We start from the raw sequence: 24,476 nt of genomic DNA on the forward strand, positions 1-24,476 counted from the left end.
GTAAGCCGGCAGGGGTAGCCTACCACGGGGTGGGGAGCTGTGGCCGTCGGTGGGCTAATTTGATCTTGAGTCTCCTTTTCAAGGAGGCCCGTGGCGGTGGACTGTGGTCTTTGGTGAAGACGATGATGCTTCCTCTGGGAAATGCAGGATTTGATGTGACCAGGGAGGAAGGGTTAGGAACCATCAGGGCTTGACAGCCAATGTCAAGAGTATCCAGCATGGCGCCTGAAGGATTGTGATGTGTAGGAAAGAAGAGCGTGAAGAGTCTCCTTCCCCAGGTAGCCTGCCCCCTAGGTTGCCACCTGACCTGCTCCTAAGGTCAAAATGTACCCTCTAGCCCTCATTCATTTCTCCCGACAAAGATCAGGAAGCCTGCAACTCAGTTGTGTGTTGATTACCTGGCTCCTACTAGACACACATTCCTCTGGCCTGTGTGGTCAGCTTGACTGGAGACAATATCACCCGCGAGAGGTTACAGTTGGATTCCAGGGTGCAGATACAATTGGAAGGGGGAACCCAGAATGGCTCCTTCCGCTTCACATTCATCTAGGGAGCTGAGTCTGTGTCCAGGGGTTAATTCTGTCATGTCTGTAGATCTTATAGTAGTTTTTTACAGTAACATCATCTCAGGGTGATATTTGGGCAATACTGTCTTTTTTTTTTTTTTTTTTTTTTTTTTTTTTGCTTTTGCTTTTTAGGGCCACACCTGCAGCATAGGGAGGTTCCCCGGCTAGGGATCCAATCGGAGCTGTAGTCACCGGCCTACACCACAGCTCATGGCAACGTCAGATCCTTAACCCACTGAGCGAGGCCAGGGATCGAACCTGCGTCCTCATGGATGGAAGTCAGATTTAACTACCGAGCCACAATGGGAACTCCTGGGCAATACTATCTGGAATGGCTGCCATGGGCTCCTGCAAGGATGATTCAGGTCTCCATTCAGCTATAGAGATTCGTGAATGATTTTATCTCCGAACTGTGCGCCAACATAGCCAAGAAAAATATTCCAAATTAAGGACCAATGTTTGGGGCCCTTGCCCTGTCACTGTTTCCCCACTCCTAGTGATGACGGCAGTACAGGCAGGCGTGAGGGTCCTTCAGAACCGGTGCATGAAGGTCAAGGGTGCGCGGTGCTCATGGTTAATTTCCTTGCATGCTGTTGCTTGTGTGAGTGACCCTTAGATGTTAGCCCAAATCCCTGTGCTTCTTAGACAGGATCTATGCCATGTTAGAGTTGCAATGTTAGTTTCTAAACTATTCGTTTGTGGGGGCTTTGTTGCTGGGAGAAGTGTCTGAAAGTTATAGATTCTCTTCACTTTTGGTATGAGGGTCTTATGTTACCCGATCTTTAATCAGAGGCTCGCATCACAGCTCCACCCCCTCAGAGACCAGCTTCTTGGTCGGAGTAGGCTAGGCAAGACTGGTGCTTTTCTGTCCAATCAAAGGTGCACTTTTAACTCCCCTGCCTAAACTAGGAATTAGAAGAGAAGCAAACTGTCTCCCTGGCTCATGGTTTTGGAATGTCTGCATGTGCTGTGGATTTCAAACTCCGTGTATCATTTTTTTCCTGTTAAAGCCAACAGAAGTTGCGGAGAAAATCCCTGAGAAGAAGCAGCGCCTGGAGGAGGCCGCCACCATCTGCCTGCTCCCACCTTGCATCTCACCAGCTCCACCCCAGAAGCCTCCCAACACTAAAGAGTGAGTTCGCCCTGGCTTCCTGTGATCCTTCCATTGTTGGGACGCTTAAGAAATCCCAACTCAACCCTTTGGGGGGGCGGGGGCGGGGCCTGTCCCAAAGGACCATTAAGGAAGAAATGGGAGTTGCCAGCAGTCCAGTCCTGACAGTGGTCCCTGGCTGCCAGCCTGACATGAATGGGATAAAGGGTGGCAGACAGGCTGCCAGATTTGGGGGGACTCCAGGAGCTTTTTAGCAATACTTCTTTACTCCAACTCAGATTGATGACCAAAACCAGCCAAAGTGAACATCTAGCACTGAGTGAAGGGTAAGAGGAAGTAAAGGAATTAAAAAGGGGCCGCATCAAGAGACACCTGTCGCTTGAACCAAATCCCCGCCTTCCGGGCAATTTCCACTTCTGATGGTGATGAAACGACGTCCACGGAAGCAACCCCTCCGCCTTGACAGGGTGACCTGGTGGCTGCTTCCTCTTTGGTGTCATTACCTAACCCTCACATGAAGCTTGAGGCCCAGCAGCTCTATCCCGAACTCTTCCAAGGCCAAGGAATGACACATCTAGGGAGGCCAGGGAGAGGAGCTGTCTGGGGGTGCCCCCCACCCCAGGCAGTTCTGTGCTGGGAAAAGCCGGCTAGCGATGGATGCGTTCATTCTAATCAGCTGGCACCTCTTCTCCTGTCTCCCTCCTTGCAGAAGGTGCCAGAATCAGGCAGGAGGCCTCCTTGTCCCCTCCTCACTCAGACAACCCCAGCCTTCCCGACCAAGCGTCGTGACAGAGTTCCTCTGTCTTATAAATATCGCTTAACTAACAATCATGTCAGCTACTGGAGCCATTCCGTCTGGATAATTATTGCCATAAATTCATTCAACATTAGAGATTACTTCCATCAAAGACCAGTTTTGGAGACTATTAGCAGCCCAGAGCAGAGAGGCAATCTGGCTCACTGCTGCTAACAATTGATTTCACAGATTACGGTTTAACATCAGTGATATGGCATCAATCTGCCACAGATACGATGTCGGAAATAAGTTATCAGCCCACATTTGTTTGGATCCTTGTTTTGGGATGAAAGGTAGGACAAGGCCAATTACCGCTAGATCCGCTCACCGTAATAAGGAGATTTGGCCCTGGGCTGCCCCTCTCCCTGAGAATCCGCAGTTCTTTGTGACATGCATCTGTGTTCCCTGGTATATAATTTGATCTGAAACATCCCTTCACATACTCAGAGTTCTGAGGACAAGAAGCGCTGCGGCCGGTGGAGCAAGCCAGCCCTCTTTCCCCGGGGGTGGCGAGGGGGCAGGCACGCGTGGGGCCAGGCTTCTTTCCCAATAGTCACGCACCATCTTTCCAGGCTCTCATCTATTCAGGCCGGGCCACCTGAGGGCCAAAGAAAAAGCAGGGCAGAGAAGGGGGGCTGTGGGGCATTGCCACACCCTCAGACCCCACTGCCAGCCTCCTTAAATGACCCAGTGATCTGTCACTGCCCGCCGCCCCTTCATGGAAGAGAGATGACCAAGTATTAAGTAAATGTTGCATTTGTTCTCATAAAAATGGTTTTACCTCATGGTCCTTACAATCCTTCTGCTTTTGGTTAGGAAAGGAGTGTTTACCTAGTAGCATTTCTCATTCAAGAAGAGGCTGAACTGGGTTCTTCTGCTCATCCAGCAAATCCATGTCTACAGGAAAATGTCAGGACACCAGTGAGGGAGGATGAAGCAAGTGCAGGCCTCTCCCGGGGCTCCTGGGAGCCCTGTCTGCTCCTTTGTGCTTTGTGGTCCCTTCAGACTAAATCCTTGGAAGTTTCTATGGGACGACATTCACTTTTCTCAAAGAATATTCTAAACCTAACAAAGGACTCCACACTAGCCTGCACTGCTGGAGCTCCCCAGCATCCATCAGAAGGGCCCCGATGAGCTCCTTCCCCCTTTCTTGGAGCTTGAACCCTCGGAAGGGCCTCTGAAGCATTAAGTGGGGGACTTTCTCGCCTGCTGTCCCCTTTTGGCCTGTACAAAATTGTTCTTATAGTAAGAAGCCATAATGATGACAGAGTGGTCGCTACAAAATGCTCCCTGGCTCTCTTTCACCCAGGAAGTCTTTAAAGGCCCCGGGGTTCCGGGTCACTATCATACAGACGGAGAGGGGGCCAGATGCCTGCGGCCACTGCACAGAAAGTACTGTACTATGACTGCTTTTAGGGAACAGCTCTTCCCCTTACAGCACCCCCTCCCGCCTCAGGCAGCTCAGGTAGTGCAGGCGGGAGTGGTCACAGCTAATGACCCAGTCACTCCTACAGCGGCCACAGCAACGCCTGACTCCTCTCTCTGTTAATCCCCCAAAGCCTGATTCCTTTGTCATGATTACACTTGGTGCGGGCTGGTGCTTGCGGAGCTTCCTTGTGGACGTTCATCCTAAGTCCATGTTTGCACTGTTATTTTAAGCAGGCGTCACCATTGTCTTGAAACGGCTTTTCATGCCAAATCCATTTTAAAAATCCATTGGCAAAGATTTTGTCATTAATTTTAACCAATTAAGGTAATGGCAGAAACAGTGGAATTTCCTGAAAATGTGGCCACAGGACAGAAATTGACACAGGACCACATTTATGAAAACAGAAGACGGAGATGACAAATATTATTACAATTGGCAAATTTGGGCAACACAGCAGAAGTGGAACGAGGGGACTGCATTGACTTCTACCGTTTCAGGAAATCAAAGCCCTTGAGTGCTTGTTCATCTTTGATTTGTTGCTTTGAGATATTGTAAATCTATATTTCTAGACACTGACTGAAATTGACCAAGAGGAAAACATAAATTCGTGTTGACTTAATTTGCTATTGAAAATTGTAGTCAATAATCATGAAAAGTAAATGGCTGCACAGTGCAATATTAGTTGTCTAAGAAAAGATTAAAATTCAAGTAATCTTCATTGATTAGCCAAAGACAGTAACTAAAATAAAAATCCATGGCCCAATTACCATGTTAAGCAGCCAGCATAAGGTTTTCGTTGTTCTTTTTTATTGGAAGTCTCAGTCTATTTGATGATGCCCATTTAAGGGGCAGATAAATCAGTCTGAAAGCACAGGAGCACTTCTAGGGCTGCAGATGTCTTGCGACGAAAGGGCAAAATATTTTGCAAACGGGATTTTGTAAAGCTGAGTACATCAGTACTTCCATATAACAACCTAGGGTCAGGGGCTCATTAAGTCTTGGCGCTGGAGTAGAACATTTCAAACATATGACTTGTAATGTGTCCCAAAAGTATTCAGTGCACTATTTATTTCTGCGTAATATTTAAACACAGTATTTCTTAAGAAAATATCCTTCCACTCATTGTTTCTGGCATCGTTTATTGTGTGACCAGTGCAGTTAAGTCCTAGGGCAAAATAACTAGGAACCATCCAAAAAATGATGGGATTAGAGTCTGCATTGGATTTTCCATAAAAATCTAATTAACAGTAATCTTGAAAGGTTTCAGATATCACACTGGGGCAACCCTCCCTTAGACATTTACATCTATCACGGAGTCCGGTTTCAGAGACCTGTGTTTATTCTTAGACACTTATGTTTGCATTCTCTACTTCTATCCACGGGGAGGGCTACTTCTCTAGAGCTGTCTATGCCTACATGCGTTTTTATGTACACTCTTCACCATGGGTCAAGGACCATCAACCAACATATTACTTTAGCTGAAAAATACCAGCACCATGGGGGAAAAAAAAATCAGGATAAAGAGAGACAAAATTTTATGACACCCTATATGTCTTGTTTGCACAGAAATAATGCATCCAGGAGAGCAAATAGAAGGAAAGAAGAAAAGCTCTTTCCTCCTCCACTTTCCCCCCTGCCAGAGGACCCTCCACGCCGCAGGAACGTCAGTGGCAATACCGGTCCCTTCAGTCAAGACAAAAGCATCCCTCCGATTGGACAAATCACCTCGACCAAGCCTAAGAGGAGTGAAGGCAAATTCTGTGCCACTTTCAAGGGGATATCTGTGAATGTAAGCATCTTAGAAGAAAGAGTCTAATTGTCGGGTAGAAACAAGTTGAGCCGGCTTGCCTAGTTGGACCTGACCTCCTGGGGATGTTGCGGAGGGGCTTGGGGGGGGAGAGGCAGAGAGGAAATTTAAAAGTGTGTGTGTTTGTGTGTGTGTGTATGTTCGCGCATGCCCACACACACACATGGGCTTGAGCAAATACACAAACCCTCCATGATTGCCAATCTTGATTATTTTAACTTCGGATGAATTTTCATTCCAGTCTTACTTCTCCAAACAAATTATCATGTAGAGGCTCAGGGCTTTGGACATCTTTTGGTCCAATCCCTTCAGATCTTGGGGTTGGGGGACATTTCCATAACACTGTCACTTTTCACATCCAGACACAACGTCTTTTTTCTCTGCCCCAGGAATAGGGACATGAACCATGGAAGCCATAAGCAGTAGTGTTGCTGGTGAAGAGTAATGACATCTGTGTCTGCCTTTTTGTGTAAATGCATGAACATGCAGATATAGCCTCCATATGCATCTAATCTCTGTGTGATATAAAAAGCACATGAGTGCAAATCAATGAGTGTTCCAATGTCTAGTGCCAACTTGGTGGGCCTAAACCAAAAGCACCTATTTATTTACTTATTTATTTTAGCACCTGCTTAGAGGCCTTGGAGCTTTAAGGACCACCATTTATAGTCCTCCATCATTGGTGATGACTGGATGACATACATATCTAGATAAATTTTGTTGGCGACATAAAGAAATTGCTCCAATATAAAGAAGTTGTCACTTTCCATACGAAATCTGTAGGTGTGTGTGCCCACATGATATTTGCATTCCCATTTAAAGATGCTGACTTAACAATGTCAGGAATTGAACCATGTAGTCCAAACAGTAATTACACTATCAATCCTATTTTTCATAATTAATTAATGTTATAAACTCTGATGCTTTCTTCTGCTCAAGCTTTTGGAGGGCATACGCCATATGTAGACAATTCTCTTTGTATGGCGCCTGGTATGTTGTCGCAAATAATTAGATGCTTAATATGGATGTTATTATGACAATGATAGTAAGGGGATCTGCAAAGCCGTTTCTACAGGAACTAAAAACTACTGGAGAAACCTGGTAAATATGGTTACGTTTGCACCTAGCGGGGGGGGGGATCCTTAAGGAAAGAAATCACTGTGGTCCCCACGATAGGACTGAGTACCCATTGCCTCTTCTTTGGCCATTACTTTTTTTTCTATTAATGACTTGAAATCTGGGAGACTTTATGGAATTTCAGAGACTTGCTTGACGCATAGTGCTAACACTGCAACAAATTCATTCTGTGACCTTGGGCAGATTATGAAACCTCTCTGAGTCCATGAAATGAGTAGATTTGACCAGATGATCTATAAAGCTTCCTTCAGCTCCAAGAGTGTTTTCAGTTTGGGATTCGCAGTGTCTTCTCTGTTGCATTTATGCATGGGGTCCTGTCCTGTTTGGTGACTCAATGGATGGGGGAATGGAAACAGAGGATATGTTTATATGACTTACGTGATCATGGCCGAACGTAGCCACTTCAAGTCAGGTATGCCAGGATTGACATCAGTGGCATGTGTGTGGTAGATGTGGTGTTTCAAGGTTCTTGTCACATGTCTTTGCCATAGAGACAAGTGGCACTCTCTTGGGCTGATTCCACTGGTTGGTCTGAGCCATCTGGCTTTGGCAGTAGAAACCCGGAGCTGGCTTAGGAGTTCAGAAGGCTCTGAGGTTTTATGTGTTTGGATTGAACAAGATCCATGCTGAACTTTATTTTCCCCATATCCATCATAACACTTTTTAGATGTGTAGTCTCTCGGCACATTTATCTCGATGAGCTCTTGATGGTGAACATTTTTGATATTCAGAAGGTCCAGGATGAAATGGAAAAGAAGATTTTCATGGACATAAGAAATGTTCCCATTCGACTTTTATCTGTAAAGTGACCCTTTTGATTAAGGCTGGCCAGCCTGCATTCAGCAAATCCCTGAGCATACTGGGCCATGGGGCAGTGGAACAGGGTGGGGTGCGTGGTGTCATAAATCAGAGAAGGCTCCGGTGCCCAAAGGGCTCTCTGAGCAATGAGACGTGTTTAATGAGCTAGGGTATGAAATAGCTGGGGATCGCTGTCTTAGAGGAGGGCTTGAGACAGACCCTTCAGACCTCTGTAGGGACCCAAAAGGTTTCAAGCACTTCTGGCCATGGACGGAAGGCAGTTTGCCTAAGGACAAGGCATTGGTTGAGTTGGATTGAGTTGAGAGTATTGACAGAGGAGTAGAGTTTAGAAATGAAGGGAAGTGCCTGAGCAGAATGGGGTCTGTATACACAGTGGAATATTTCCAGTCTTAAAAAGGAAAGAAATTCTGCCCTGTGCTACAACCTAGGTCAGCCTTGAGGACATTGTGGTTGGTGAAGCAAGCCGGTCATAGACCAAGAGTGTATGGTTCTACTTACTCGGGGCACCTAGAGTAGTCAGACTGGCAAAGCCAGAAACTGGGATGGTGATTGCCAGGGGCTGGGGGGGGGGGGGGAAGCAGGACAGAGAGTTATGGTTTAATGGGCACAGAGTTTCAGCTTTGCAGGATCAAAGGTCCTGGAGATAAGTTGCACGACACTGCAGATGTGCTTGGATATTTAAAAATGGCTGAGATGGTAAATTGCATGTAATGTGTATTTTGCCTCAGTTTAAAAAGCAGAAACACAGGGGTTCCCACCATGGTGCAGTGGGTCAAGAATCCGACTGCAGTAGCTCACATAGCTGCAGAGGTATGAGTTCAATCCCTGGCCCGGCACAGTGGGGCATTGCCACAGCTGCTGCTCAGATTCAATCCCCGGCCCAGGAACTTCCATATGTCTCGTGTGTGGCTGTGAAAAAGGTTTTTTTTTTTTTGTTTGTTTTTTTTTTTTTTTTTTGCTTAAAAATACATTATCTCAAGATTTTTTTTTAAAGTGATAAAGAGGAGGCTTTTCAACCCTAAGACTTTGAAAGGAACTGAAGCAAGCGAGGCAAATGGGATGAGTTCAGTTTGGTGGCAGGTGCTGGGGTTTGCAGTGTGATTCAGGGAGCTGAGGCTGGCAGGCAGCAGATGAAGGGTGACTGGAAAAGCTAGCTCAGAGGTTGGGCGTCTGGCCAGGAAGCTGTTTGACCATCTCTGTCTAAAGCCATGAGGGCCTGGACTTTGAGGCTGCAGAGGAAGAAGGACAGAACTGAGAGATTTTGGGGAGCCAGAGCGAAGAGGACTTTGTAGCTGGTTGCATAAGGGTAACGAGGGGGGGGGAATTTGAGATGAACTAGAGAGTGTTTTTCGAAAAAAAGCTTATGAAAGACAAAAAAAAAAAAAAAAGTAGTTCCTATTGTGGCTCAGTGGTTAACGAACCCAACTAGTATCCATAGGATGCAGGTTCGATCCCTGGCCTTGATCAGTGGGTTGAGGATCTGGCATTGCCATGAGCCGTGGTGTAGGTCGCAGATGCGGCTTGGATGCTGCGTGGCTGTGGCTGTGGTATAGGCCAGCTTCTATAGCTCCAATTCGACCCCTAGTCTGGGAACCTCCATATGCCACAGGTGTGGCCCTAAAAAGACAAAAGACAAAAAGTTTCTGGAGCATCATCATGTTTAAATGAAATAATTTACAGAACTTCGATATGTAAAGCTGATTAAAGCAGAACAGCTCAGACAGGCAGGGGGGACACTGGTTCCAATGCTCCCAGCCCAGGGATGGCCACAGTGTTCTCACCCACATGAACAAATCCGGCCTCAGTGACGGGGGAGACTGTCCTGCCCTTCACCGAAAGAGAGGACTGGGTTCCATATCAGTTTGGTTTCCGAGCCATTTGAGGTGCTAATCGGCCATGTTGGTGGAACTCTCCAGGGTGGTCACTGCAGGTCCTGAGCGTTGGACAGAGGATGAGACGGAGGTTTGCTTTGGGGAGTTATCTGCGGATTGTCAAATCAGGGCCAGTGCCTGCAAGATCGGCAAATTCTGTCAAGGTCAAGAGAGAAGAGAGCTGAGGAATGAACTCCGGGGATACCAACCTTAGGGCCATGCCAACGCAGAAAAGCAGAAGGCAGAAGAGGCAGCGGGGCAAGCATGGCCAGAGGTAGAAGAGTTAGGATAGTCCAGAAGTTGCCGGGTGGGGAGGGCACAGTTAGGCGTGCGAACACAGCAGGTGGCCTCGTGACACTATGGTCACAGCCTTACACATCTTCCCAGATACTTTCATCTGGATCCCATTCTTTCTGTGGCAGTGACAGTTCAGAGAAAGGCTCAGAAGTCTTGACTCCTTTGATTTTTTTTTAACCTGGTCAAAATGAGCTGTCACTATCCCAAGACTTTGAAATGAAGGGGTCCCCTGTGTGGCATCACCTAAGCGGAAATCGGTCAAGACCTCGCGGGAACAGAAGCGCAGCCTCAAAGTCTGTGAGTCTGTTGCTGTTCTGCAAATAAGGTCATTTGTATCCTTTTGAGACTCACAGACTTTGAAGACAAATTTATGGTGACCAAAGGGGACAGGTGGTTGGGGGAAGGGATGGACTGGGGGTGTGAGATGGGCATGTGCACACTGAGGTCTATGGAATGGTTGGCCAGCAGGGACCTGCTGTCGAGCACAGGGAACTCCACCCAGTCTTCTGGGATCATCTACGTGGGGAAAGAATCTGAAAGAGGATGGCTGTGTGGACATGGGTCACTGAATCGCTTTGTCGTACAGCAAAAATGATCACAGCTTTGTAAATCAACTCGACGTTAATCAAACTTTAAAACATGGGGAAAAAAAAAAAAAAGAAAGGCAGTCTCAGCCTGGGTCCCGGGGTACTGACGATTGCAGTATGATGCCTGGTTTGCTGGCATTTTGCTGCCCCGGATCTGGCATTTTGCAGAGTGACAAGTACTCTTTTTATCCTAGAAAAAGTTTCTGGGCTGTTTCCCTTAAAATATACACACCAGACTAATAATCTGCGTGTGTGTGTGTGTGTGTGTGTGTGTGTGTGTGTGTGTGTGTGTGTGTCTGTCTGTCTGTCTGTCTTCTCCCTCCATCTCTTTCCTTCCCTGCCTTTCCCATTCCTCCCCTCCCCCCGCCTCCGGATTTAGACCTTTCCAAGGGTGGCCTTACTGGGGTGATGGGGCAGTGTAGTCAGAGCACCTGACTAGCTCGGAGTCTGGTGTCATCATAGAGCAAAAGCTGGCAGGTCACAGAGTTCATAACCTGTATCCCGAGGTCACCTGCTCATCCTCCCGCTGTGTGCATTGTTTTCCTTCCTCTTAAGCCACTTATGAAAAGATGTTCTCCAAATCCGGACCTCATGGAAGCTCTTTGTCCTCCTATTTTCCAGGAGGGAGACACTCCCAAAAAGGCAGCCTCTGCCACCGTCACTGTCACCAACACTGCTCTTGCCACGGCCACCGTCACTGCTACTGCCATTGTCACGGCCACTGTCACGGCCACCGCCACGGCCACCGCTACGGCCACGACCACGACCACGACCACCACCATTTCCACCATCACGTCCACCATCACGACCGGCCTCATGGATAGCAGCCACCTGGAGATGACATCCTGGGCAGCCCTGCCCCTTCTGTCCAGCAGCACTACCAACGTCCGGCGACCCAAACTCACTTTCGATGACTCGTATGTTGTCCCCAGAGTCTCCAGACGTGCTTTGGGAGTGGCAAGAGAGGGGGGAGGCGGTATGGCTTTTCTAGCACCACGCAGGTGTCGCCTGAAGTGAGACCTCAGCGGCAGCTCCCGTGCCTTCAAAGCACATTCCTCCCCCTCAGACTCACCTCTGCCCTCGCCGAGAAACATCACGGGCCCGTTTGAACCGCTCCGTTCGGTTACCATTTCCAAAGGCGGGCGCGGAATCCCGTATCCTCAGATAGAACTGTGTGCCAACAGAGACACTGACAGCCAGGTTCTGTTGGATCCGTTTGGGCTTGGAGGATGTGCTTATTTATCCTAAGGGGCCATCGTGCACTTCGGGTTTCATTTACTGGGTGTTTTAAGCATTGTAGAGGAATGTGGGGGGAAAGCCTACATAGATCCCCGACTTTTGACCGTTCAGTCTTTTAATGAAAAGATGAAACACCGCTTTTCCTAAGTGAGCTCGTTTTGTTTGTTCAGGGTTCACAACGCTGATTATTACATGCAAGAGGCTAAGAAGCTGAAGCACAAAGCTGACGCACTGGTAGGTTTCCTCATGACCGTTGGAACTGCCCTGGAGGACGCGGGAGCTCCCACTGGCTCCACTAAACCCCACTTGGGGTTAAGTGGCCTCAGAAATGGGCTCTGGGAAACTCAGGTCTGTAGAAAAAGACTCAGCTTTCTGCTGCATCTGATGACGTTTCCAGAGGGAGGCCCACAGCCAGTGCAGGACCCTGCACAGAGAAAGGCAGTTCTAGTCTCTGGATTCCCCAGGACGCTTGGCCCCCACCGCCTCCACGGGCTCTGGCTCCCCAGACCAGTGAGAAGCTCAGCACGTGGGTACTCGTTTGATTGCCCCACCTAAGAGGAGGCCTCAATCATTTGTTGCAGTCACTTGGGGAGCTTTAAAATAGCCCTGAAGCCCAGGCCAGAGAAACGCAATCAGAATTTCTGAGACTGGGGGAGTTCCCGTCGTGGCTCAGTGGTTAACGAATCCGACTAGGAACCATGAGGTCATGGGTTCGATCCCTGGCCTCACTCAGTGGGTTAAGGATCCAGCGTTGCCGTGAGCTGTGGTGTAGGTCACAGATGCGGCTCGGATCCCGCGTTGCTGTGGCTGCGGTGTAGGCCGGCAGCCACAGCTCCAATTCGAACCCTAGCCTGGGAACCTCCATAGGCCACGGGTGCCGCTCTAAAAAGCAAAAAAACAGAATTTCTGAGACTGGAACCTAGGTATGGGTGTCAAAGCTCCCTGGTGATTCCCAAGTGCAGCCGAGGCTGAGAGCTGCTGCCTTAGAAAAGGCCCTAAAATGCAGGCTCCTCACCTTTGACGAAAGCCCAGCCCAGTTAGAGCTGTCAGTCCAACTCCACCAGGTTAGAAAAATCACATCTTCCATCATCGCAGTGTGTCCAGCCAGGACTTGGCTGCCCCTTCAGGGCTGTAACGGGGGATGACAACGGTCTCTGCACCATGACTTGTGTGTGGCCACCAGCAACTGCCCATGGCCCCTGCACCCATCGCTTCCCAACTTTCTGTCAGTTTCCCATGGTCATCCAAGCTGCTCAGCTCTTACCTGCAGCTGACTTTTCAGGGGTGTGACTTGTCTCTTGGAGGATACTGTCCCCTGATCCTGCAGACAAAAATGACAGGGCAGGCTGGATCAGGGAGCTTTAGATAATCAGTCTATCTTTAGCATTAAAATTTCAATGGGGTGTGTGAAAAAAATCCAAAACTCCCTTAGTGGGGTGGGGGAGATGCTAAGGAAAAGAAGACGACTGAGAAATACTCATTTAGAGGAAGATGGCTTGCTAGGCTCACATCTCTGCCAGGGCTAGGAGCTCCACCACAGTTCAAGTCTCTCAGTGGGGAAACTGAGGCCCAGAGAGAGAGAGAGAGAGGAGACTTGGCCGCTGATTGGCACTGTGGCCCCTGCAGTTTTCTCTCTGGACCTGACTTTCTCCTTTTGGAAAAAGAGAGATCTGGTCTTGGTGGTTGTTAAGGATCCTTCCAGCTCTGTGTTTGTGAAGGAAAAGTCACTTTCAAAAATCAGGATGTAGGAGTTCCCGCTGTGGCACAGGGAGTTAAGGATCCAGCGTGGCTGCAGCAGCTGTGGCTGGGACTGGATCTCTGGTCTGGGAACTTCCATATGCCATGGGTGCGGGCAAAAATGGAAGAAAATCAGGAGGCAAAGCTTGGTTTCCACATGAGAGCGCCCATCGGGAACGGATGACCTGAGGGGGGTTCCTTCTGAGGCAAGGGAAGGAGACGGTTTGCATGGACACATAGGTTTTCATGACATCATTTTGAGTTTGGTCGAAACCGTATTTTTCCAAAACAGCTTACAGAAAGGAAAGCACAGAATTCCTGCAGTCCATAAAAGCTGAAGAACATTTATTGTAAAGAGAGGCCTTTACAACAAGAGATTCTGCAGGCCCTGTAACTCATCATTTTATAGTTGTACTTAATGCTTTGCTAGAAACAGCCACTCTGCCATTTTGAGAACGGAAACCTTCGCAGCTGCATAGAAAATATTTTGATAAAAGGTATACAGGAAAATTAAAATAGCTAAATCTGCATTAGATGGCGTCTTTCACATAAAATTCCATATTGGTGGAATTCTTACATCCAGCTATCAAAAATTGAAAATGTTAAATACTGTTATAAAAGACTCACTATAAAAGTGTCATATATAATATTCATTACACATAAAAAAGAAATCAGTATGTCTAAGTCACTTTCATCGTGACCATTATCAGGGCTAAAACCTTCTGCAATAAAATTTTACTAAACTAAAATATTTAGCAGCGCTATATTTTGGGACTTTTTGACACGCTATTTCAGACCATCATTTACAGTGAAAGCGATGGGGTTATTGTCAACACTCGCCCCGCAGCTTCCCATTTTTCATGACAATAGCATACCCATTTGTGACTCTCTTCCTGGGGCTGGGGCTGAGGTGCTCACGACAGCTCCAAGCAAAGCCTGGTCCTGTTCATTGTCCAGGAGGCTTAAAAAAGCAGGGTTTCACTGCAGGCTCTGTCTAGAGGGCACTGCCCTGACCAGTCTGGTACATGGGGTCAGCGGAAACCAGTCTAGGCAGTGATTTGAATTCCGCTGCACCGAACCAGTAAGAACAACAGGAAAGCCACAAAGACATGATACCTTGGGTGCCGTTTTCTCTTCTCCACCAGCATCTCCGGCCTCTGCCCACTAGATGGCCCCTGGCCCGGGGGGTGACCACCAAAAAGCGTCTCCAGATGTTGCCAGGGGTACCCTGGCGGAGGGGTGTGCAATTGCCCCGGGTTGAGAACCACTCCTTCGGAGGAAGGCGAGCAGAGGAACTCCCACGTTGACCAGTCTTCTTCCTGTTTCAGTTCGAGAAATTTGGCAAAGCCGTGAATTACGCCGACGCGGCCCTGTCCTTCACAGAGTGTGGCAACGCGATGGAGCGCGACCCGCTGGAAGCCAAGTCTCCGTATACCATGTACTCCGAGACCGTGGAGCTCCTGAGGTCAGTGTCCTGCTGCAGCCTTCCTCCTCAGCTCTTCCCCGGCCGAAACCGAAGCTGCTATTTATTAAAAAAAAAAAAAAAATCACTTCCACATAGTCATGATTTGTGCAAGGCATCTTCTGAGAGGTCATCATAATTAGCTCTTGCCCTTTAATTAATGCCATGGACAACTTCTCATTGAGGGACCCATGAGCCCCTTCAGAGGTTAAAAATGTGAGTCTTGGAGTTCCCGTCATGGTTCAGTGGTTAACGAACCCGACTAGCATCCATGAGGACGCGAGTTCGATCCCTGGCCTTGCTCGGTGGGTTAAAGATCTGGTGTTGCTGTGAGCTGTGGTGCAGGTCACAGGCGCAGCTTGGATCTGGCATTGCTGTGGCTGTGGTGTAGGCCAGCGGCTACAGCTCTGATTCAACCCCTAGCCTGGGAACCTCCATATGCCGTGGGAACAACCCTTTAAAAAAAAAAAAAGTGAGTCTTATATAATTTGCAATATGCATAGTGGGAAGAAGTAAAGGAGCATCATTTTTCTGGCCTATGGACACTTGTCTTTTCAAAGTGCAGTTTTTATAACTCAAAAAAAGCAGTGCCATGGGAATGTCTGTTCTGAGCCATGTTTTCTAAGAATTTCTGCTTAGGTTATCAAAAAGGGAGGGGCACTGTTCCCTTTGGAAGCCGCAGGTGTGGCATAGACTTTCCACGCATCTGGAATTTGAGGGACAGTCAAGGTGGTAGCGGGGGTGTGGGAGGGGAGGGAAGGGCAGGGGAGAGTTGAGAGGGTGAGAATAGGGAAGGGTATATTAACTGCACAGCTTCTTGGTTTGATTGGCATTTTAAATGGAATTTTCTGGCCTGTGGGTCTCGGTGCAGTAGAATTCGTGGGTAATCAAAAAATTCCTGTAAGAAGGGGAAAGAGAAGAAACGATGTCCATTTTAGAGTTTTCCAGTAATTTGCAGATAGTTGTAAAATAATCTAATCCACCTCTGAATAGCAGATAAGCACCCTCTTTCGCTGGATGGACTACATAATTGCTTTTGATTGAGTGAGTAGTTCTTGCCCCATTAGGCCCTTATATCCCAGCCACCTCTGGCTCAGTAATGGCAGGCTTGCTTTTTATTGTGTTCTCGAATCTGCAATACACTGTTACAATTCTGAGGACACTTGTACCTAAACCTTCAGATAAACATTGGACAAATTTAGCATGCATATTTTCCTAGGAAAGCCTTCAAAAAGATCAAAAGAGGGGGAACCATTATAAAGAAGAAGGAAAAAAAAAAAAGCTATGCTTACACAGAATCAGAAGATTAGTTAAAGGCATGAAAGTAGAGAAATAATGAGGAAAGCTCCAGCCTTGCCCAGCCAGGCCACCATCTTTGGTTTCTCACTGCTCTGAGAAGCGTGTAAAGTATCTCTCAGACTTACTTTATGTGCTGTGAAAGCCACCACTGGCATTTGTAGCTCTTGAGGGGAAATTGATTTCTCAGGGTCTGTATGAGGCTGCTGGCAATTCTCAAAGACGCCCAAGATGAAAATCCTGGCAAAAATTATAAGGACTCAAAACTGATGAACAAACAAAACCCAAAGTTAGTAAAAGCAAAGGAATCATAAAGATCAGAGCAGAAATAAATGAAATAGAGACGGAGAAAAACAGTAGGAAAGATCAACAAAACTAAAGTCTGGTTCTTTGAAAAGATAGATAAACAAAATGGATCAACTTTTAGCTAGACTCATCAAGAAAAATAGGGAGAGGGCGCAAATCAATACAATTTGAAAAGAAAAAGAAGCTACAGAATCGAGGGGAAATATTCGTGAACAAACACGGGGAAAAGCCATGCCTTCTCTTCATCCCCAAATGCAGATTAAAACAAGGCATTTTTAAAACTGACAAGAAAATGTAAGACTGTTAATACCTAGTGTTAGCATGCACACAAAATAGTGATGTACGGGGCCCCTTCCGCCCTGGTAATGGGGACGGAAGTTGGTCACTGTAAAACTGAGGGCACTTGGGTGCTGTATAGAAAAAGCTATACAAGTAGAGCTTTCCTATCTTTTGAGCCAGTAATTCGACTTCCAGAAATCTGAACTTCCTCTCCTGAAGAAAATAACTGTAGGAGTAATAACTATAAGAGTAGAACAAGTTATCTGTACAGTGGTCAGTTTGACCAATATTATAGCACCCAGTTAGAAGCAAACCAAAGAATCAATAATAGAAGGCTAATTCATTATATCGTAGTACACTCAACAGGATCACGTGCAGCCATTGAAATTCAGCAATGAGGGAGGTTATGGAGCTGCATGAAAATGTTTATCCTATGATGCTAAAAACAAGTCACAGAATGTTATACACACTGCGTTTCTGACCGTGAGAAACATGTTGCTGTACGTGGAGCGACCTGCAAGTGAAATAAGAGCATAGCTGTAATTTGGGGTGAAATTATGGGTGTTTGCCCTCTCTTTTTGCTTCTTTTTTTCTTTTAGGAAAACACATGCTCTCAAAATATAAAAGCAGAACATCAGACTGCATTTTGGGTGAAAATGCAGGGTGACTCCCTGAGTAATATTTGTTTCCACTGGAAAACCACTTCTTTTCCCCTTCTTATTTCCAATATTATTTTTCTTTTTGTCTAAACAGTTTTATTTTTCCCATTATGTATTAGTTTACTCCCCGTAGGAGTATATTTCAGTGCAACCCAGTGAAAGTCAATGGAGAATTTATAGATATTCACTTTAAAGGCAGTATTTTTTATAGTGAATATTTGTATTATCATCTGGTAATTTTAGATCATATACAAAGGAATATTTATGCAAATTTTCATTTTCTACAAGTGGTAAAAAATCTAAGTCTTAGATTTTTGAATATGTTATTTTATATAGCTGACTTACAAAGTTGTGTTAATTTACAGCAAAGTAACTCAGTTCTGCATATACACATACCCATCTCTTTTCAGATTCTTTTCCCATGTAGGTTATTGCACAGTCACGGCAGTATTTTTAAACTTTATTTTGAGGTAATTGTAGATTCCCCACCCTTGTTTCCCCCTCCACGGTACTGTCTAGTGAAGCTACAGTCCAGGATCACAGCCAGGACACGGATGCTGGTACAGTCCATCCATCTTATTCAGATTTTATCAGATTTTTTTTTCCCCCAGATTCCAACAGTTTGACGGGTACTCCTTTGTGTGTCCTGTTTATATGTATAACTATATTTTCTATATTTAGTATAGGTGTGTGTGTAATATTTTCTTTTGCAGAAAAATTTGGGGAATCAAATGGGCTAAAGTCACTAAGTCTTCTGGCCCATTTAAGCAATTGGAGCTCCACGATCGAGTCACTTCTGCAGTGGTTGCAATTAGAGGGTGACTGTAATAGGAACATAGTTTTTTGTTGTTGTAGATTTTAGGAACATAGTCTTTAGTAGTGTAATTTTATGTTGAAGATAATTTGTATTACTCTCTCCCCAGCAGTGTGTTGGTTACATAGAGAGCACCCCGTTTTTTTCATTCATGCGATTAGCGTTGCTCTGGGCCGTGGGATCTGCAATAGAAATGCACTTGTGATTTATGACAATAACAGGAGCTCCCCCCACCCCCATCAGGTGCACAGGTCCTTTGGTTGGAAAAGGTTCCTTGGACAGAACTGGAGCGGTGACCGGGAGAGTAGGGAGATAGGGTGCTGTCTTCTGGGGAGGGTGCTGAGAGTGGGGAGTCCATGGTGCGGGCACAGCATCCCCATGGGCGCGGGCTGGCCGTCACCTTCATCTAAACCACAGATAGTCCAGGTTGCCTGCACGTCTTCACCTTCCTTCTGCAACAACGAGCTCTGTTGCTTCTTCCACCACAAGTTACCTGTGCAATTGCATGAAAGCTCAGACAGCGATTTTATGCAATGAATTGGTTTTCAGGTGTCTAAATGCCCAGAATGGCATATACTCAGCTCGAAGAAAATAAAATGGGAACTACTCAACCTTTGATGGCCCTGGTGTGGAACAGTGACAATTAAAGAGAATGGAAAGAAAATATACAGGCACCATAAATTAGGGGTGCCAGAGCTTCACGTGCTGTGAAATTGACCTTCCATTAAAAAAACAAAACCACTTCCTAGAGAATATTCTACACCAGAGCCATTAGAAAAGGCCTTTGGAACTGTGATCGAGCCACCCCCACCCCCACCCCGGCTCATATCAGACCTAGTTATGCTATTATTTACCGAATCTGCCAAAACTCACCTGAGACTGACACTGTGCCCACCTCTTGTGGAAAGCCAATAACACCATTTGGCTGGAGCGTTCTTCGACACAGTGTTTTTCCAGCATGTGTACACACGCCAAACCCACGGCAATTCCATAGCACCGTCTTAAAACGTGGGCTCCGCGTGTAGCTGGCTTCTCCAGAGCCAGTTGCCGTGTCACACCAGAAGTGTACAACTCCCGTGGTCATCGTCCTATATGTGTTTCCAGGAAAGCATGCTTTTGCCCACACGCCCTTCTCAGTCCTCTGGCCCAGAGCAAGTGGGGGGCTCACGTTCAGGTGCGGAGACTACCCATGCCTTGGGGACTTTCCGAAGGGCCGGATTCCACTTGACCTTGTCCTTTCTCTCCAAAGGTATGCCATGAGGCTGAAGAACTTTGCAAGCCCCCTGGCTTCGGATGGGGACAAAAAGCTGGCCGTACTATGGTAAGTCTCTGAAAACTCACCTGAAGCTGCTTACCCCAGATCGTTATTCTTGTTTTCCATTAAAACGATTAAAGGCTAACGAATGGATCTCTTCTGTTGCCGACTGAACACTCCGTGTCATTTATACCCTTTGCAAGATGCAATGTTGTAATGCTCACGCCTTCTCTGAATTTTTTTTTCTCTTTTCACTGATGATTCTCAATAATCATAGGAGAGTAGCTGCCTGGTGAGAACCGTTTCTGAGTTCACGGATTTCATTCACTGTTGGGTTTAACACGGTCTTTCCTCCACAACCACAGCTACCGGTGCTTATCCCTCCTCTACCTGCGCATGTTCAAACTGAAGAAGGACCACGCCATGAAGTACTCCAGATCGCTGATGGAATATTTTAAGGTAATCCTTATTTTGTATAATCTATATGTCCTGGGCGATGAAACCACTAATGAGACATGGAAGGCATGCTATTCAATGTCAAGGTTGTTGCTGCCAAAGACTTAACCTTGCTCATCCCCGCCAGCCCCGCCCCCGCCCCCCACCTGTCCTGCCGGGCTCAGCCGAGAGCTTCCGTTTGATTCGATTCCAGGGAGAGAAGGTACCATTGTGCCATCCCCGGATTATTCTCTGGACTGAACAAACGGCCTGTGTCACACCAGCACTGTCAGGGGGTGATGCCTTCCACCCCACCCTACCCAGGGGACCCGCCAGGTGACACGGCTTGCGGCTGTGGCTGCGGCCAGTCTTGTGGTAAAGGAGATGCCAGCCCTGAAACTCCTCAGCAGTGAGAGAAGTCACTGCAGCCACCCTGGGCCCTGGTGGCACGTCCACACCCCTGGGAGCCCACTGGCCATGGGGAGCCTTGGAGTTCAGTGGTTGCACCTTAAGACAGATGATGGCTCTGGCTGTCACAACAAATATACAAACAATAAATCCATCATCTCGGGAGATGAAGTCATTTTCAAGCAAAAAAAAAAAAGATATTTCAACTGCAAAATGCAATGCCAAAATGTGGGAATGAGCTCAGATAACAAGTACAAGCAGCAGCCTGGTGCTAGCCCTGGCTATTGTTCAAGGCATCACTGGCTTGAGGGTCTGTGGCGCTTCTGTTGCTTCTGCCCCCAGATCCCCCAGCGCTGGTCATGATTTAGAATTGAGAAGGCTCAGGGCCCCTATTGAGCAAATCGTGAAAGAAAAGGACAGTTTTATTTATTTATTATCATCATCATCATTGCCAAGTGCATGAGACCACCTGGCTAAATTGCACCAAGGCAGTTGTTCGCAGTGAATCCTTTCCTGACCGTATATCAAACTTCCAAACCCAGGGAGAGGCGGTGCACAGCTCTGTGTGGACACTGACTCAGCTGGGAAAAGGAGCGAGTTCCCAGTACTCCTTGGTGTGGCCAGAATAAAGCTGGTGCTCGTGTAGGTGAACGGGGTCAAATGCAATACCCACTCATGGCTGTGTGTCTGCGGTCTCAACCTGGGCTCTGGAAAGGGGTCTTGACTCTGGAGGTCTGGGGCCGGTCCTAAGACTTGGCATTTCTTAACGAGTTCCCAGGCGGTGCTGATGCCGCTGGTCCTGCGGTCACACTTTGAGACCCCCCAGCCCTAGCATCCGTCGTCTGGGGCCTGGCCTGTGTAGCTTCCAGGGCATTGCAAAATGCCAGACAGATGTTAGGTCACTCACTCACTCCTCTGGGAGTGTGTTGGACTTTGAGATTCAAAACCGGAGGTGCCAGCCCCGTGAGGTCATTATGATGAGCTGATTGCTGTCCTCCTGCGGCCGCGCTGAGAGTCCGCTTTTCCTATGCTCCACAAGCGGGTATGGCCGCGAAAATGGGAGCAGGCCCGCTCTTGAAACCAGCCCACCAGAGGGGGGGAAATAACGCGGCTTGGTCCTGGCAAGTTCCTGGGATTTCAGAAATGACAGCCCACCTTGCCCCGTGGGGGAAAAGTTTGCAAGTGGAGCGAAAGGTGAAAGGCTTGTCTGTACCCTGAAGAGAGCTTGTTTTGCAGAATAAATTTCCGATGAGGATAATTAAACCACTTCTTGGAGAGCTGAGTCTGATTTCACTGGGCCTTTCAGGATATAAGATCTTTCATCAAGTGACTTTCATGGTCCTGATTGGAGCCCACTAATTATCCTAACCAGCTATTTGCATCGAGTGTGCTTCGTGGTGTGCTGACGTGTGCAGACGTCCCAGCTCTGCTAACGCAACAGGAGGCGTCCCCAAATGCTGCAATCAATATTAATGTCCTCGAAATCACACTTCCATCTGGTTCTGAATTAATAAAACACAAAATAGATGTCCTCATTTCCCTCTCTCTTTCTCTCTTTTAGCAAAATGCTTCAAAAGTCGCTCAGATACCATCTCCCTGGGTAGGCAATGGAAAGTAAGTACCTTCTGAAAATTGCTTTTTCACGAAAATCAGTGATGGAATAGACCCCAGATATTTCACACTGACGACCCGGGAGCAGGGGTCAGTTCTGAAGCTGCAGTGATTCGCGTCAGGTTTCCGCTGGTGACAAGACAGAAAAGTTGAGCAGGATGCGATTCCGAATTTCTTTAACTATCTGATCTTTCAGCCAAATGACGGCCATAAAAAATATCTGCTAATGAGATGGCAAGCGCCGTGCCATTTCGGGGAGGCGGGGTAAAGTTACCTCCACCGCTGAGATGTTTCAATGCGTTGCTCGGTAATGAAAGACCAATGAAATATTCATTGATATATGGTAAGTGCTGTTTAATAAAACCAAAGGCATAATAGTGCTGAAAATGTGAAGGCACTTAGTCAGCCAATTATCTGAGCCTTCCTGATGATTTTTATATTACTACTAAAATGCCCTGACCTGAAATATAAAAGCCTCTCCTATAATGCTGGTCTGAGGCTCAGAGAACTCGCTGACTCTGAGGCCGTCCTTCGGGCCGTACTGCTTGGGGCAGCTCAGACCTCCAGCCGTAGGGCGGGAGCCGGAAAATCCACTGATCCACCCCCCCCCCAAGGCTGCCCTTAGTTCACAGGGTAAACCGGGAGAGCCCTTCTTCTCTCTGGGTTTGTTCCTCTAGCCCTACAGTGAAAGGGCCGGACCCACTGCTCCTCTGCAGAGCTGTTTCTTTTAAGAGGGCGATTCGGGATCCTGGTTCTGCCCCAGCCCTCACCCAGCTATGTGCCCTCGCTTACCTGCTCAAGCATCGTCTCTCCTCTGATTCCAGTACCTCCCTCACCACCCCAAGCCCGCTTCCCACCAGCAGTGGGAAGGGAAGGGAGCTGGATGACTGTGCAAAGACCTGCTTTCCCCCCTTTCATCATTTCAGAATTCTCCTGTCTCTGATCAAAACACTTGCTTCGACAGTGAAATAGTCCCCTTTGCCACTTTATAAATATCTCCAAAGCACACTCCTAAAGCAGTGGGACTGTGAACTCTAAGATCATAAAAACAGTCAGAGTGAGTGAGGGAACAGATCCATTAAAAACTCCACGTTAACTCTATTACTGTATTGAAAAGAAGTACCGCTTACATTGTGGAATTAGGTCTTACTCTTAGATTGACGAACAAAAGCCAAAGAACGCGTCTCTCTGAAAGTTCAGAAAATAAAAATAACCATTGAAAGGCCCAGCAAAAGCTATTTTCTCTGAGCACAGAGTGAAGCAAAGGCAAGTTCAGGTAAGCAGCCACTAAAGGATCATTGGGGGGGGGGATTTTTTTTTTAATTCTGCAACGAAAGATCTCAAATGCATTCGAAGCTTGTGAAGTCACATTAAAAGCCTCCTGAAATGATTTTTAAAGCAGCTTCTGTCTGAAGCAAGCACACTCCCTTTGGTAGGCCAGAGAGCTTTTGAATGAGAGCTCAAAAGGGTCGCGGGGGGGGTGGGGGCGTGAGTGGGTCACAGCCCATTCATTCAGCATGCTCGCTTTGGGAGCATTTCCGTATGAGAAGCTGGGGACACAGCTGAATTCCATGGGATCCTTCAACTCCAGAAGCACACAGTCCAGTGGAGGGAGGTGACAGCTGTGAACAAAGTTCTGGGGACGCCCAAGAAGCAGCCCCCCCCCCCGACCCCGACCATGAGGGCTGCAGGAAGACAGTGCAAAGAAGCAACTGGAAGAAGAAGAAAAATCCACTTGATAGAGGGCAGGGGTCAGCAGACCTTTTCTGCAAAGGGCCGGATAGTATATGTTCAGGGCTTTGCCAGGCAAGAGGCAAAAGCGAGGCTATTATGGAAAGAGAATACAAGAGAAAACAAGTTTCCCCAAAAATCTGACTGATGAAATCTGGGATGTCAGAGCAGTGAAGTATGAGGTTTATAATACAAATCTGTTAAGGAGAAGAATGGAATTTTGAAAAAAAAAATAACCTTTTGCTTAATTGGGGTTCTAAGGTTCCATTCTCTCTCATCAAGGTGATTGCAAATGCTTATCCTTTCAAACCATGGGTAGCTCCCAGGCCATGTAGAAACAGGCGGTGCAACAGTTTCTGCAACTCTTAAAACCAGTCATGGAAACCACGTCATAGAGAGTTTAAAAGGGCTGGGCAGCCATCTCAGATGTCACCTGGAGAGAATAAAAAGAGAGAAGTCTAGAAAGGGCATGGAAGTAGGAAAGGCCTTTAGAAGGGGTGTTGCAGTAGACAGGTGGTGGTGGGTGCCACATTGAAAGCATTAGGGGCATTCCCATTGTGGCTCAGCAGTAGCAAATCAAAACTAGTACGCATGAGGATGCAGGTTCGATCCCTGGCCTTACTCTGGAGGTTAAGTATCTGGTATTGCCATGAGCTGTGGGGTAGGTCACAGATGCGGCTCGGATCCAGCAATGCTGTGGCTGTGGTGTAGGCTGGCAGCTGCAGTTCCAGTTTGACCCCTAGCCTGCAAACTTCCATATACCGCACACTCGGCCCTAATATGCAAAAAAATTTTAAAAAAACAGAACTGATTTAAATTAAAAA

At 47.2% G+C, this 24,476-nt stretch overlaps 2 protein-coding genes and 1 long non-coding RNA gene across 17 annotated transcripts in view; 1 reads left to right on the forward strand and 2 right to left on the reverse strand.

Annotated features, from left to right (window-relative positions):
- Nucleotides 1-24,476, forward strand: part of AFF2 (AF4/FMR2 family member 2) — a 486,016-nt gene that overhangs the window by 442,075 nt on the left and 19,465 nt on the right. For all 11 annotated transcript variants that reach the window (XM_013984014.2, XM_013984028.2, XM_013984035.2 and 8 more), the window contains 8 exons: nt 1,577-1,698; nt 5,469-5,691; nt 11,042-11,337; nt 11,830-11,893; nt 14,725-14,861; nt 19,462-19,533; nt 19,833-19,926; nt 21,872-21,924. In XM_013984014.2, the coding sequence (XP_013839468.1) occupies nt 1,577-1,698; nt 5,469-5,691; nt 11,042-11,337; nt 11,830-11,893; nt 14,725-14,861; nt 19,462-19,533; nt 19,833-19,926; nt 21,872-21,924 (1,061 nt within the window). The remainder of the gene's footprint in view (nt 1-1,576; nt 1,699-5,468; nt 5,692-11,041; nt 11,338-11,829; nt 11,894-14,724; nt 14,862-19,461; nt 19,534-19,832; nt 19,927-21,871; nt 21,925-24,476) is intronic.
- Nucleotides 11,798-24,476, reverse strand: part of LOC110257797 — a 268,589-nt gene continuing 255,910 nt past the window's right edge. The window contains exons 1-11 of one of the 5 annotated variants that reach the window (XM_021080474.1): nt 19,086-19,455; nt 18,613-18,705; nt 17,795-18,394; nt 17,210-17,253; nt 16,283-16,394; nt 15,665-15,756; nt 14,832-14,918; nt 14,513-14,715; nt 12,924-12,980; nt 12,675-12,788; nt 11,798-12,083 (exon numbers count right to left, since the gene is read on the reverse strand). In XM_021080474.1, coding sequence (XP_020936133.1) covers nt 12,706-12,788; nt 12,924-12,980; nt 14,513-14,715; nt 14,832-14,918; nt 15,665-15,756; nt 16,283-16,394; nt 17,210-17,253; nt 17,795-17,821 — 705 coding nt within the window. In that variant the 5' untranslated portion in view covers nt 17,822-18,394; nt 18,613-18,705; nt 19,086-19,455 and the 3' untranslated portion in view covers nt 11,798-12,083; nt 12,675-12,705. Of the gene's footprint in view, nt 12,084-12,674; nt 12,789-12,923; nt 12,981-14,512; nt 14,716-14,831; nt 14,919-15,664; nt 19,456-24,476 lie in introns of those variants that run through there. The other 4 variants (XM_021080473.1, XM_021080475.1, XR_002340785.1 and 1 more) reach the window with 4 other exon arrangements.
- Nucleotides 19,939-24,293, reverse strand: LOC110257798. Its single transcript, XR_002340786.1, has 3 exons — nt 23,890-24,293; nt 21,933-22,050; nt 19,939-21,812 (listed from the first exon to the last, which is right to left on the reverse strand). It is a non-coding gene; the product is annotated as an uncharacterized LOC110257798 (long non-coding RNA).

This window comes from Sus scrofa, chromosome X (genome assembly GCF_000003025.6).
Source record: "Sus scrofa isolate TJ Tabasco breed Duroc chromosome X, Sscrofa11.1, whole genome shotgun sequence".
Classification (NCBI taxonomy): Eukaryota; Metazoa; Chordata; class Mammalia; order Artiodactyla; family Suidae; genus Sus; species Sus scrofa.